The sequence below is a fragment of the Kryptolebias marmoratus genome, linkage group LG9 (assembly GCF_001649575.2).
Source record: "Kryptolebias marmoratus isolate JLee-2015 linkage group LG9, ASM164957v2, whole genome shotgun sequence".
Lineage (NCBI taxonomy): Eukaryota > Metazoa > Chordata > Actinopteri > Cyprinodontiformes > Rivulidae > Kryptolebias > Kryptolebias marmoratus.
In genome coordinates this window covers 23,909,293-23,924,190 of record NC_051438.1, presented here as the reverse complement: position 1 = coordinate 23,924,190, position 14,898 = coordinate 23,909,293, and the positions used below count along the sequence as shown (strand labels likewise).

The 14,898-nt window shown below is 39.5% G+C and overlaps 1 protein-coding gene and 1 long non-coding RNA gene across 2 annotated transcripts; one reads left to right on the top strand and one right to left on the bottom strand.

The window, feature by feature from the left end:
* Positions 1-5,377: 5,377 nt before the first annotated feature.
* On the bottom strand, positions 5,378-8,417 carry LOC112450274. The gene is made up of 3 exons (XR_003038831.2): positions 8,264-8,417; positions 7,930-7,985; positions 5,378-7,650 (listed from the first exon to the last, which is right to left on the bottom strand). It is a non-coding gene; the product is annotated as an uncharacterized LOC112450274 (long non-coding RNA).
* A 132-nt stretch (positions 8,418-8,549) lies between these two features.
* On the top strand, positions 8,550-14,059 carry nkx3-2 (NK3 homeobox 2). The gene is made up of 2 exons (XM_017408083.3): positions 8,550-9,192; positions 9,982-14,059. Exons 1-2 carry the CDS (start codon positions 8,787-8,789, stop codon positions 10,404-10,406), a joined length of 831 nt encoding a protein of 276 aa, XP_017263572.1. The 5' UTR covers positions 8,550-8,786; the 3' UTR covers positions 10,407-14,059.
* Positions 14,060-14,898: the final 839 nt, after the last annotated feature.

The following is a 14,898-nucleotide window of genomic DNA, read 5'->3' as shown; positions in this document are numbered from 1 at the left end:
GAAGACAGTTTCCTCTTTGCCCTTCTGACTGGATGTATAAAGCTTTATTCTTGTTATCATCTCTGACTTTAAATTAGCACAGAATAAACCGGCAGTCATCACCAGCTGCATCGCTCAGTTTTAGCTTCATTCAGAGGTGAGAGAAAGATGGTCTAGCTAAATTTAATTAATTAAATTGCTTTAATTAACAAATTAAAATAATTCAGCTGAGAGGTAGCTATAGAAATGAATGTCATTAAAGAAAATAAAATCCTATTTTAAAGGGACTCATTACAAACTGTGAAATCAAACATTAAAAAGGTAATTTTGAACTACATCAGGTGTTTACTCCAGTATTTTTCCAGTTATTTTGATAAGGAGTTCTGAAATGTGGGTACGCGCTCAATCTAAACAAAGCATTTTGCTGAATCAGGGAACAATCATGAGGCTTTTCTTCAGATTTTGATCAACAAATCTGAGTGTAAATATTTATCAGCACATCAAAACTATCAAACTTCTCTTCCTCGGACGCCGCCACTGTTGACGTATTTTAGTTACGTCAGCTGTTTCTGTAGGTAAACAAACACATGTGGTAGGTGCTATAAAATAATTTACAGGCTCCTTAGACATTGATATGAGAAACCACTTGTTTAGATTTTGTTGTGACTTTGCATTGAGTACCTTTAATAGATAAAGAATAAGATAAACCTGCGTCTGTTCCTCTTATGTCCTGAAGTATAAGTTATGTAACTTCTAATCAGCTCAGCATTTGTCAACTAGATGTGATTTTCTCTTTAATTAAATGTTTACATGGACAAATATATTAACAGCATCAGGAACTGAGAAGCAAGAGCAACAGAGTGAGAAGTATTTGTCTTTAAGATGTGAAGTAGAAGTACTACAAATTAGATAATAATATTTCTGTCACTGATTGACTCTCCTTAATGGGAACAACTAAAGAAAATAAAAATATTCACCGGATGACCCGCAGAGGGCTGGAAAAAAATTTGTGCAACATGTTTTGGCGTACTTTAACACATGAAACTCCAGGTTCTGAGTGGTTCTGCCTTCCTGCACTCTGTTAGGTCACACCCAGACCTGTCATCCAAACCATAAAGAGCAGAAAAGAAAAACCTGAAGGAGGACAGCTCCATAAACGGCCTCACGTCTCCCTCCTGTCCCTCTTCAGCAGGTCTGCAGGTGGTACCCGTGCAGTTTGCGCAGCGGAGCTGTGGAAAGATGGCGGTTTCACGCAGCTGTCAACTGGAATTGATCTAACTTTTGGTTTTGAGTGTGGGGGATCCTCGATGGCTGCTGCAGGGGGAAAATGGGGCTCACTCCTGCTGCTGCCTCTCTGCTCTGGGAGTGGTCTTTCCTCTACTGGGGATTTGGTCTGGCTGGCTGGCACTGAACATAATGCTCTGCCTTTCAGCCACTCCTCTCACAAGACATAAAAGTTAACAGGTGTTTAATGTCAGAAATGTTTCATACAAGAGTCTGAGAAATAGCCAACGACAGGCCGCAGGGAGGGAAGGTGGCATTGAGTCTTTCGGTTTCTTCTTTTCTTTTTTTCATCCCTCTGTAGTAGTGCAATAATTCTGTGGCTGAGTGGAGATTTGGATTGACTTTTGGCATTTTAGGCTGCAACAGATATGCAGCTGAGTGCAGAAAAATGTCTTAACTTTTTGTTTACTCGCCCACATGGAGTCAGACGGATTGTTTGCAGTATGTCAGCACCAGGTGAAGTCATGAAAACACCACATGTTTGTACTTTTCACTCCAGTTCCTTGCTGTACAATGTAAAAATACATCAGGTAAACCTTTTCTGCCTGTCTGCTGTGATTTATGTGACTTCCATTTGCTTTTTAACATTACATTTTCATCAGTTTGCTTTTAAAAAGAGGTTTTAAACGAAAAGAAAGCTCCTTTTTGCTGCCTGAATGCAGCAGTTTAAAGAGATTAAGTTAAAGAGCTGAAACTTTTCAAAAGAAGCGTTTTGGGGTTTTTGTTCAAATTTAACTCTCAAGAACTTGCTGAAGAAACTTCATCCGGCGTACTGTAACAAGAGAAAACCTGTTCTGGAGAAAGTGACATTTTAGTCATTTTCACACACACATATCAGATATGCCCTTCTTCTCAGATGTGCTAAATTGTTTTGTCATATATGAAAATAAACGGATCCCTGTCATGAAAAATCAGATCTGATGACGTGTTTTTACCACTTTCTGAAACCAAGATCTAAACCGGTCCTTTTAACGATCCAACTTTCTGGATTAAACTGGTTCCCTGATGCTGACCGAGGCTTTATTAATCACAACTGTACCGCTGAAGTGTTTTATAAAGTTTAATAATCTGACTCTCCCTGTTCGTCAAACACTGGAGGTCAGAATGTCTCGCCTCATGAAATCGACTTCACCAGCCTCACTTTTCACTGCAACAAATGTCTTCAGGTTAAAAACAGCCTGAGAGGACATGAGAACATCATGTTGCTCTCCTAAAGTCATACCAAAGTTTTAAACAAGTGACCTGTCAGCACTCAGAGTCTGTTGGAGATGACCCCCAGCAACCACCACGTCAAACTTTAGCTCAATATCTGCAATACTGAGAAAATTATAGACATTTCTGTAATTCCTAAGGTTAACTAGCCATGGCGGGCATCTTGAACAGGGCTGAATCCAGTTATCAGCTGTAGATGTACGTCCAATGATTACTTTCTGGGAGTTTCCTTTAACTCCACCTCCACTAGTTCATGAGATATTTTGCTAACAGACAGGGTTGACTCCAACAAATAATGTCAGTGTTTTAAACAAAGATACTGAGGGAACAGTTAGCTCTCTTAGCTGCTACTGTGCCAGGTTTTAGCTCCATCTATGTAAAATTACCCAGGTTACAACCATTTCTGCTGAGGCCAAAAAGCAAACAGACAGAAGAGAGTTTCATTAAACTTCTTCTACTCGTTCATGAACTATTTTGCTAACAAACAGACAATTAGATTATTATCTGCCTTTCGTGATGGTGGGTGATAATGTAATAATAAAGGTGAATGAATGGATCACGGAGGACTACTATGAGTTGCATCTTTATGGGGTCTTTTTTAATCAAATATAAAAGTCAAACAACAAATTTTTGTTTCACATGTTGCTTAGTTAATTGGTAAATGAGGTAAATAAAATCTGTGACACTGTAAAAGTAAGAAAAAAAATATAGAGAAAGTTGTTTTTCAAAAGGTTTTGGGCCACCAGCTGCCAGAGCAGATGCAACAGCTGATTCAGTGACATCCCAAGCAAAACTATAGCGAAAAGTTCAAATGTGCAAAACAGTAGCTAAAAGCTCAAATATGTGCAGAATCACCGCTAAAACCTAACTGTAGCAAACCCTAGAAGTAAAAGCTAAAGTTTCAAAACCACAGCAAGATTACAGATGATGTATAAAGTTTCATATACTAAAAATCAGAGCACATTATTCCCACCTGACATGATTGTTTTGATGTATAAATGGGTAAAACAGCAGAAAATATCTAAAAGTAGGAAAGAAACTTTAAACAGGAAAACAGCAGTGTGAATGCTGACTCGGCGTTCATACTGTTGTGTTTATCTCGGGGACAGATGGTTGGACTCAACAAAAAAACATCCTCTGCCTACTGGTTTGAAATTTGAACATTCGCTCCTTGAATTCCCCAGAAAAGGTGATGAATCGGTTCAGACCCAGACGGGTGCATTAGAAGAGCTCCAAACACCTCTGAGTGAGATAAATGTGCCGCTTCATTCATGAAACAGAAGCTGCAGCTGCACAAAAGACCCGGAATATCTGAAGAATTTCTAAATGGCCCTTGAAGTATTCATAACTGCATCCACTCATTTGCCCAAATGTGCTGTTTTGCATGTGACATGAAACCACTGAGAGGCTTTGAAGGACGTCTTTATTTAGGCGTGAGCAGAGCAGAAAAGGGCCCTGAACAGGCAGAGAAAGGCCCCTCAGACCTCAGAAGCCTTTTATGATGTGCTTGAGCTGCAGGCATTATCTGTGGCATGCCAGGGGCTGATGGGAGCTCGTTTGTCAGGACGGCAAAGCTGAAAATAAACTATAAATCTTGTCTGTGCCATCTATGCTCATTAATTGGACTGTAACAGCAGGCTGCCCCCCTGTCTTGTCTCTGCAGTCTCGCTGAGATGTTTTGAAGAGCTTCCAGGAGAGAGGGGAACTTCTTGCGTTTTGGTTCCAGTTGCTGTATTAAGTGTTCTGTCCCATTTAAAGCTCCGTTGCATGCGAGGATAATTTTTCTTTGGGAAAGAGGGTTCAGCTGACTAAAAGCATACTTAAGGCTAGCAGTAACCCCCCAACCCCACCCCACCCGATCCCTCCTCTTTCCTTCCACTTTCCAACTCTGAAGCTGATTAAGGGTGCGATCATGGTGGATCTGACGTCTGATGAGAAGTCTAGAGGGCATTTGGGAGCATTTACAGCAAATAGCTCTTGGCGTTGCCCCCTCCCTTTTCTCTCTCTAGTTTTGCTACATCTGAACACAATTTGGCAGCAATGATGTGCCGTGTGCCAGCTTTCTGAAAAAATAAATAAATACATGAAAAAAAATCAAGACCTTTCATAAATACATACTGCAAAAAAAGAAGAACAAAGATGTTGCCATGGAAACTGGAGAGTTGCTGCATGAAACCTCAGATAAAAGTAAGAAGAAGACAGGAGTCAGGAGGGTGGAGGCAGATGTAATGACCTCTAATGTAATGGTCTTTAATTCGCCATTTAAGTTTATTTCTTTACTGGAAATGTACCGAGAACCTCACCTCGGTGTGACACTGGAGTTAAAGATTCATGTCAGTGGGAACAGAAAAGGAGAACAAAATATACACTTTCCAGCCATGGCTGTTAGAAAATTAACTTCTCATCTTTCAACAAGACTTTTTTATTTTTTCCCAGCAGCAGTTACTCATTATCACCAGCAGAGGGAGCCGGAATGCATTTTAAAAAAAAGAAACAAAAAACAAGCAAATGACATAAAACCTGATCAGGATCAGAATCAGGTTCAGAGCCAAGTTTTGGAATATGTCCCGGTGAGCTGGTGCAGGAGGTTCACAACAAAATAAACACACAAAAACAAAGTGTCACACACAAATACCACCAGTCAGAAACGCACAAATATACAAACCGATGCGCGAAAAAACACAAACGTATGAAATATGCAGAAATATGAGACTGAAATAAAAGTGTGTAAGGTTTAAAATATGCAGATCTGTACAGTTTTAAACTAAAATAAGCAAAAGTATAAAGGTTATACAGTCTGACTGCAGGTGTGCCTTTTATTTTTTTTATTATACATGTTGACTGTGAACAGAAAAAAGGAAAACACAGCAACAATTTTATTAATTTAGATAAACATGTTTTATTTATTTTTTGCACTTAAAGTATCATAAAAACATCCAAATATTCGACATGGTTGTCATTACAGCAGAAATTCATTCAAAATTTATTAATCAATCTTAAAAAATGTTGAATTTGCTGCTTTTTAGTGTTTTATATGTTTACAATCACATATCTTATGGATTTACTGTTTGGTGGCAGAAAAGAAAAGAACAGAACTTTCCTTCAGGTGAAATAGGTTTTGTTTGCTGCAATTTATTACAGTAAGACAAAAATGTAAAAAAAAAGTCAAAATTTTGAGGTAGAAACTTTTCAAAAGTTGCTCTTTTTATTTGCTCTTCAGTTGGTGCTTTCTTGATTGTTTAATCTATAAAAATAATCAGTTTTAAGCCCCAAAAGCTTCTTTTTTATCACAATAAAATCAGTAATGCAATGAAACAATGAGAGAAAATAACACAGAGCAATAATTCATGGATGAAGTACTTTTTGTTTTTCTTACTTAATCCTAATCTACATGACTCAAAATATGACTAAACTGTAATCACTTCACAATCATGAATAAAAAAAACTTACTTGGCTTCTTTATTATTTATTATTTAACATTACAAATAATTGTTTCTGAAATATGAAACCCAGAATCAGCAGATTTATTTTAAATTATGGAGGCATTTAGAAAGTCTGCCATGATTAGTTTGTATTATTTTGGGATTTTTGTCAAAATAAACAACAATAAGTGCATAAAGTTTGCATAAAGTTGACTGATAAAGCCTGTTAACTGTCTGGATACAGTTCAGGGTTTAGTTTGTCCTGTTGGGGCCACTTTCAGCTCTTCCTCAGTCTGACCCCTCTGCTCTGCTTGCTCCTCACCCTGAAAGGCTCACATGTTGTTGTTTGAGCTGCAGAAGCTGGCAGCTCTTTCTCCTCACCATGAAACTGCAGATCAGGGCTCAGTCCGGCTGCTTCAGGGCAAAAGACAACATGAGAAAAAAGGCAGAAAAGACGCAAGCAGACAGAACTGTGCAGAAACAGGCTCGGGATGAACCACTTGGCCTTGAACGGTGAGCAGCTTTCTGGGTGTGTGAAGATATCCAGATGTGTCTGTGGTTGGTGTTTTACTCGTGTTTTTCTTGCTGCGGTGCCGCAGTCCGACATCCCACCCTGCTCCCAAACAATGGCGCACAACCCCCTGCAGCAGAAACATCTTTTTATGAGAAGAAACGAGCTTTGGAGCTGAAACTGTGACATTTTTATTAGACAGACACTGACGGGCTGGAGGTGAGTTCTCTGACCACCAGATGGAAATCTGAAGGTTTCCAGCAGAAATGAATCTGAATCATTCTCATTTAAAGGCTTGTTGTTTTCAAAGGTTGTAATTCTCACTGTGTGCATGTTTTAGACAGCAGGTCTGGGTGGAAAACTCACGAGTTAAATTACATTTTAAAAATATAAATAAGTTGTTTTTCCTGTATTTTAAAACGTCCTTTCACCAATAAATATGAATCTAAATATTCCTGACTGAGGTTAAAAGATGAATTAAATTGATATGAATTGTTTGGATTATAATTACATTGTCTTTTAGAATATTAGGTTTTTTTCTTGTGTCTTTTGTGTGAGCAGAGCTCAAACATCTGTAAGCAAAAATATTCACCGAAAGAAAATCTGTTCTCAACGTCATCATATTTATAACCCTTTAAAAACATTTAATTTTAATAATAATAATATTAATAGGTTTAATGAACAATAATCAAACTCTTTTATTAATGAGAAGCCACCGTGTTTCCTGCCTTTACTTTCAAAACATTAATAATAATAATTATTATTATTATTGCAGATTTGTTCAGGTTAAAACCGAGAGCTGAAACTATATACATGAATAAACACAAATATCAAAATTTAACCTTTATAATCCTTCCGATTTTCTGAATTTGATTCACGGAGTTGACCTCCTTTAGTCGGAAACGTTTTTTTAAAAAAATAATAATAACAATAAAAACTCTGAATCCTATTTGCTGCCATATTCATCTGTTTTATTGTGAAAAGTTCTTTACTAACAAATCAAGAAGTAAAATCTTAGTTGTTTTGATTTTTTCTGAATTTATTCTGCATTCTTCATTCTGCTTTGTTTCTTTGTGCTCAGGTGCAGTTTTCCTTTGGGAAGCAGGTTTTTCCGACTCTGATCATAAATAAAAAGCTGGGAGATCCGCGCTGCAAACAGGCAACACGAGATGTTTCTCCTGTAAACTCTGTCAGAACCGAAGGCTTCATCCAGGTGATCAACAGGTGAGCAAAGTCAATAAGCTGCAGAGAATAAAAAAAAAATCTTGTTTTAAAGAATCAAACATTTTGTGACGCATAATGCCACGGCTCCCTTGGGTTTTCTAAAATATGCACCATGATGCTAAATCTAATCTTAGACAGCCAGTAAACGTTTATTTTACTTCTTTTTGAGCATGCTCTCAGGGTGTTTTTATAAAACATCGTGCAGACACGTGAGGATTACCTGTCCGAGGCTACAAATATTAATAAAAGACAGAAACAGAAAAGGTTTGGATGACCTGACAGGTTAAAGAAAACAACCTGAGGGAATCTGGGAGCACCTGCTGCTCCAACATGCTTCCAGATCTGGAGCAGACCTGTGGGATCATAAAGGGTTAAGAGCTTTCCCTACATGTTTATTGGAAACATGTTGCATTTAAGTCATGCAAAAAAAAAAAAAAAAAGACGAGAAATGTTGCTATCGATTCTTTAAAAGGTTTTCTGAGAATTCCAGTTTTTTTCTTAATTTTTCCTTCACTGCAAGAGTTTAAAAAAATTCCAACACAGGTTTTTTTTTTCCACTTTGGGTTTAAATGTCGAAATAATTTCCATTTAATCTGACACAACCGACGAGCAGAAACACAAACTGGTTTACCTTTTCTGGATGGAGTTTCGGTGTGCCTCCGACCCGCATGGCAGTTGAAGCTCCTAAAATAAATTTTTAAAAAAAGAAAAAACGCTCCATCCAAACTTTTCAGAACTTTTTTTTCCCCACCCCGCTGAAGGCAGCGTGACGTCGTTTACAGTGGCCAATCAGAGAAGGCCTTTCCTTCTGTCTGGGCCAATAGGAGAGGCTGAGGAGTGCATGTCAGTCAAAGGTGACGGTGTTTGGTGAGGAGGAGGAAAAAAAAGAAGCTGTGTGAAAAGGGCCGGGGAGTGCAGAGAGCCCGAGCTGATGGCAGAGCTGTGCAGCGGAGCAGCATCGCCTCTGTGGATGTAGCAGAAAGTTTCCACCGTTTCTCCCGCGGGGACGCGAGCGGAAACACGCGCTGGAGGACAGCAGCTGTCCGCGGAGGGACAAGTCCAAAATGCGGATGAACTGACAACACTTCCTCCGAGACACAAGCTGATTACTCCACTTGAAAACCGACTGCTCGCTTTAAAAGAGAGGGGGGAAAATGGCCGTCCGTGGCAACTCGCTGATGCCTTTCTCCATCCAGGCTATCCTGAACAAGAAGGACGACAGCCGACACTTGCCAGATGTGGACATGTGCTTCTCCAAGACGGCGTGCTGGAAAATATTCGGGGGGATGAACGGAGGACCGGGGGGGACTAATAATAACAATGACGACGACGACGACGATGATGATGATGATGATGGGGAGCCCTGTGAGCAGAAAAGCTACGACTCGGATTCGGGGCTCAGCGACGACACCGACAGGAAGCCTCCGGCCGCGCGCAAGGCGGAGAAGGACGGGGAGCCGGGCTCGGACGTTCCGGAGGAGAGCCTGCAGGAGGAGACGGACCACGAATCTGCAGCGGCGGAAAACTCCAAGAGCGACACTGAGCCCAGCAACGCCACGGGTAAGTAGGCCTGCCAGCGGAGAGTTTGGCTCTGATTTCAATTCAATTGGATTTGAACTCAAAACACACACAGACGGTTGATTATAGATGTGTTATGAAGCTGGTAAAGTTGTAAACAACCATATTGTGTGTTACCATTGTGTTAGGGAATAAAACCAGGCCTAACCTGGGCGGAGAAAAGAACCTCTCCGCAGCCTGCTGGTTTTTACGCACGGATTGTCCTTTTTACGCACGACTTTCACCTGAAACTCGCCCGTTTTTAAGTCCTCTGCAGCTCTTCTGTTTGCTGCACTGATTAATAAGGAATGCTCATAATTTCTTTTTAAATATTTAATGCTTCAAACTTCCAAAAAATACGGACCTGAAGATTGTTTTCAAAATAAATATTTTGCACAAGTGATTCGGTTGTTTATGCAGAACACTTCTTGTATTTTTATCGTCACGTATTTGTTGTATTTGTTGTTGCCTTCGTGGCCAGGTCTTGTTTTAAAAAGGGGTTCTTAATTTCAATGAAACTATTACCTAAATAAATAAAAGGATCTATTTTTACAGCATTATAGTTTTGGATTTTAGCCTCAAACTACTAATGGTATATCAAAGGAAATTTAAATTACTTTATTTCCTGGAATAGATGATTACAATTAAACAACAACAACATGTTCCCTCTTTTGGATGAGAAGGTCGTTTTTTTTTGTCTGAACCCAAAGCACCTTCTCATCTCCGCGTCTTAAATGCAAATAAGTATAATCAGATGCATGCTCCACCTGTGTGTCTTCTTCCCCCATCCAGACTCCAGCAACCTGGACGAGAAGAGTCTGGATCAGCCCAAACAGCGGAAAAAGCGCTCCAGGGCCGCCTTCTCGCACGCGCAGGTCTTCGAGCTGGAGCGCCGCTTCAACCACCAGCGGTACCTGTCCGGGCCGGAGCGTGCGGACCTGGCGGCCTCCCTGAAGCTCACAGAGACTCAGGTCAAGATCTGGTTCCAGAACCGCCGCTACAAGACGAAACGCAGGCAGATGGCCGCCGACCTGATGGCGTCCACCCCGGCGGCCAAGAAGGTGGCGGTGAAGGTTCTGGTGCGGGACGACCAGAGACAGTACAGCCCGGGAGAGATCCTGCGGCCCCCGCTGCTCTCCCTGCAGCCCTCCTACTATTACCCCTACGCGTACTGCCTCCCCGCATGGACACTGTCTGCGTGTGCGGGGAATCAGTGAGAACCCACCGACTGTATTTATTCATTTTTTTATTATTTCTGCTCCGGGGAACCAAACTAACTTTATGTTTTTTTTTCTGACAAGAAGAGGGGACCTGTGGGGGCTGTTAATCAGCTCAGCGCCTCTGAACAGCTTCACTGTGCAACACTAGGGGTTCACAAACCCCTTCGTGGGTTCTTCACACTTTCTAATATTAAAAAAGACTTATTTTAGTAAGAGTTTGTTTTGAAGGACCCCACTAAGGGAAAAAAAAGAGTTTTGCTTATGATTGAGGCTCAAAAACTGTAAATGTCTGCGCGGACAGACATAACCTCCTTATAAAATACTTGTGTGGACTGACATGGTAAAACAAAAATAAAAGCAGCCTATTTCTGTTTGCTGGAACCCCCTCCAGGACCTCTGAGGGCCCCCGGACCCTTCTGTGGGACCCGGCGGCTGAAATAGACTTAAAATAACACCTTGTGTTGGTTCATATTTTACATGCGCCTTCCTACCTCTGCAGTGATTGAAAAAAAGGTATATTCCGTTGACTTTTCAAAATAACTGTCTCTGTTACAGGTTGTGTGTATGTATGTGTGTGTGTGTGTGTGTGTGTGTGTTTATTCTTGCTGTGTTTATAAAGGTAAGATATTTAAGCACTTTTCGGCATATTTGTTCCAATTATTTCCGTGTAAAGCGCATGCAGTGTGGGCATGATGCGGTTTGTTGGCCTCAGAGTGGCAGGAAGCAGGAGAAACAAACCGACTCCTGGTTGAAATTTACGTGTTTGTTTGTGTTTTTCTGACTCGTTTGATTGAATTACATTAAAACATATCAGGCATTACCTGCATCTGGATGCAATTTTATTCGCTAAGAGAGAAAAAAATATAAATAAGGTAGACTTCTAACAACATTTATAGTTTTTTTAACGCCTCGATTTTACGCGCCCCGATTTGGACATTAAACTTTATTTCACCCATTGCTAAGTGGTCAGATAAATGCACATTACAGTTAGTAATAACCAGTCCTTGGGTTTTTATAAACGAAGGAACAAGATATGTCGATAAAGGAGATTTTTCATCACTGGCTTAATTTTTTTACATGTTTTTTCTGAAGTTTGAGAAGAGAAACTGGGTCCTTTCAGATTCCACCTGGGCCATCATGACCTTCCTTCCAAACACACCTGTCAAGCAGTGATGAATAGCTCTGTGCTTCTCGGACAGGAGAAGAGACAGCTACCTTTAGGAGCGCACGTCAACACAACGAGATGAGCTCTCCGGGGTTAAGGAGGCCCGTGTCACTGCGCCGCTCTTAGAGGCATCATTTCAAATGTGCTCCACTCATCCATCTCAGATCATAGAAAAACGTTTATATCAGCCACAGGCATGTCTGTGCGTCAAAAGCATAAACAATAAGAAATAAAACTGGAATCTTTATGATTAGGGCTTTTTAAAAAAAATAATTACTGTCTTGATTATAAAGGTACATTCCGCCTACATGAGGCACAATCGTGACTCCAGATGGGACAGCTCGAGGTTCCGGCTGATCTCTGTCTTTGTCTTCACAGATGATCAAGATGCAGATTCCGTATGTAAAATCTGGTTACAGCATGTCCTAAAATCTGCCTGTCTCGGGCCCACAGGCCACGTGATGCTGTGGCTCGTGGAGGACAAACTGCAGGCTGGACAGTCCTGCTCACAGCTTCCTGTCAGACCTGCATGTGCAGAAATATATCTGATGGACGCGTCGCGGCTCTTCTTCCTTTCAACCTTCCACCCCCATCAGTGAGCACCAGCCCATTTCCTCTAGCCCCGTTATTTCTCCATAAACACGTTTCTCTGTGTGGATCTCGGATTATCAGCACGTTGAGCCGCTCATCACATGAAAGAATCGCGTTTTAATTTCTCTTATTCGCTGATTTTACGCACGAATGACATTTTTTCCTTCTTCTTTACGCGTCACGAAAACGTGTAAAATCTAGATCGTCTTGATTTTTTTAGTTTCTGTTGAAAATGCAAATTTTAAACTTATTTTAAAATTTACAGAAAAAAAATGCGGGATCCAAATTTTACGCAAGAAAAAACGACTTGTTGTTTTGGTCTTGGTGGAATTATTTTGTTGTCTTCTCAAGACTTGATCCATGTTAGTAAACAGGATATTTATTTACTTTGGACGCTCCTGATGTTGTTTCCTAAATTACACCAAAACTTGTACCACATGTATTGTGTTTATTTTTTATTATTATTTGCATTATTGGGCTACAGAGACAGAATGACATGACGAACTTTAAATACTACGAATAATAATGTAATTTAAAGTCAGTTTCATTTGTTCATGATTAAAAACAACCAGCAGCGGATTTTCTTCTTACAGGCTGCAAAATGTGCAAAATCAGCCGATTATCAAATATAATGTTTCATTAAAATATTCAGAGTTCATATATCTGAGGTAAAACTATTTAAATATTTATTTATCTTTGGATTTAGTGGAAATGGAAACATCGTCAATCCGCTGCAGATTTACGCAAGAACAGTCTGCAGAGGCACGCGCCTTTTGGGTTAGGAGTGGGAATATCTTGACAAAAACACAAGCCGGAAAATAATTTTAAAAAACTAAAAACAAACAAAATATGTTTTTGGATAAATTTGGACCTATTTTTCGGGGTTCAGTGGTGAAATCTGATGACCCCGCCGTGCGCAAATGAAAGATTTTAGATTTGGCATGAGGAGAAGCTCTCTGCGCTTCTTGGTTTAATCCTAACAAAACATGGCGACTTTACAAAAAAAAAAAAGATATGTTGAATAACATCGCTCCTTTGAGCTGGTTAAATTAATCGAAAAAAATAAAATAAAATTATAATTTAAGACTAAAAGAAACAAAACAAAACAAAGCAGAAAACTAAAACCAGCGTATGTATCGCTCAGAAACGCTGTTTTTGTTTCTCGTGTAGTTAATTCAACACCAAAAAGTCTCTAAAATGAGATAGTTACAGTCTCCAGTCTTTACAAAATCATTCATTTACTCCAAATTCACGGCAGACTAACTTTATTTGAGTATAGGTAATAAAAAGGAGCTAGTGTGCCGCTGAATTTGGTTAATCAAATGTCCTTTCCATCCTACGTTAGAACTCGAGCTTCTTCTTTTGCAAAGAAGAGCAATTATCTTCCAAAAAAAAAGGCTGCTGTCAGTCACACCCTGCAGAGTCTGAGAACGCCGACCCAGCACACACACACACACACACACAGACACACACACAGACACACACACACACACGGTGGAGCATGAGTCCTCCTCTGTGATGATCAGTGGGGTTTTGGTTGTTGTTGTTGTGGATTCAGTTCATTTTGCCATCATGTTCCTTCTGTTTTCTTTTGGATTTTTCCTTGTTTATTTTAAGATTCCTCGTGTTTAGTTTGTTTTGTTTCCCAGTGTCTCCCTGGTCTATCAGCCATTTCCCCCTCAGTTAACCATTCTCACCTGCTCCTCATGTTCTTGAGACTTTTCCTCCTGTAATCACTCCTCAAAGCTCCTTAAACTCCTGGTTCACACCTCCTCTGTCTGCCACACTGTCACTTACCTGCCTGTTCTCTGAATGGCTCGTTTTAGTTTCTGGTTTTTGTTGCTGCTCTGCCAGCTGTTTACTTATTTTTGATTAAATCCAACTTTATCCTGAATCCCTTGTGCTTCAGACTGCATTCTTACCACTTTCAGAGGAAACAATAAACCAGATTACTCCAAGGCATGAAAAGGCCAGCTTTATGCAACATGTGGTCAACTTATACAAAATAATTTCACACTTAAAAATATATTTGAGACAAAACAATGTCTTAAATCACTGAACAACGCGCTTCACAAGCTGACAGGTATGTGTTTAAAAATGTTAATTCTTAAAATGAATAAACTTTTGTATTGATTTCTTGTTTTTGTTTCATTAAAGTTAACAGTTTTGTTCAAAATAAAAAATAAAGGATCTTGCAGCAGGTTTTTGAATGCTAAAAAAATACAATGTTGAACATTATTCATCAGAACTTTGATTGGATAATATGTAAAATGTTTAAAAGTGTAGTTAAATTAAATTGTGTCATGATAATGATACACCACTAAGGAAAATAAAATCTGGTTGACTAGTTTTTCAGCATTTAATAAAACAAAACTGATGCTTTGGGTAAAATGTTAATCTGTGGTTTTACACACTGCACAGGACAAAAAGCCTTAAATACTCAGGCTTGTCTGTCTTTCAGTCTAAAACAGTTAATAAGCTTGTGTGTTAGATTTATTAGGAAATTAATTAGAAAAATCAACACCCATGAGAGCTGTGTTTACAGTTTATTGTGTTTGTGCAGTCATGATGATAACTTTAGAACACTTTATGTACATTTTTAAAAAAATTTTTATGTAAGAAATTTACTGTACAAACTGGTTTCCAGGTAATTATTTTCTAAATAACAGTAAATCAAACAGTTCTGCGATGAACACGTTTTCACTTGGTGTGTTTCTAAAGATGAGATCATTA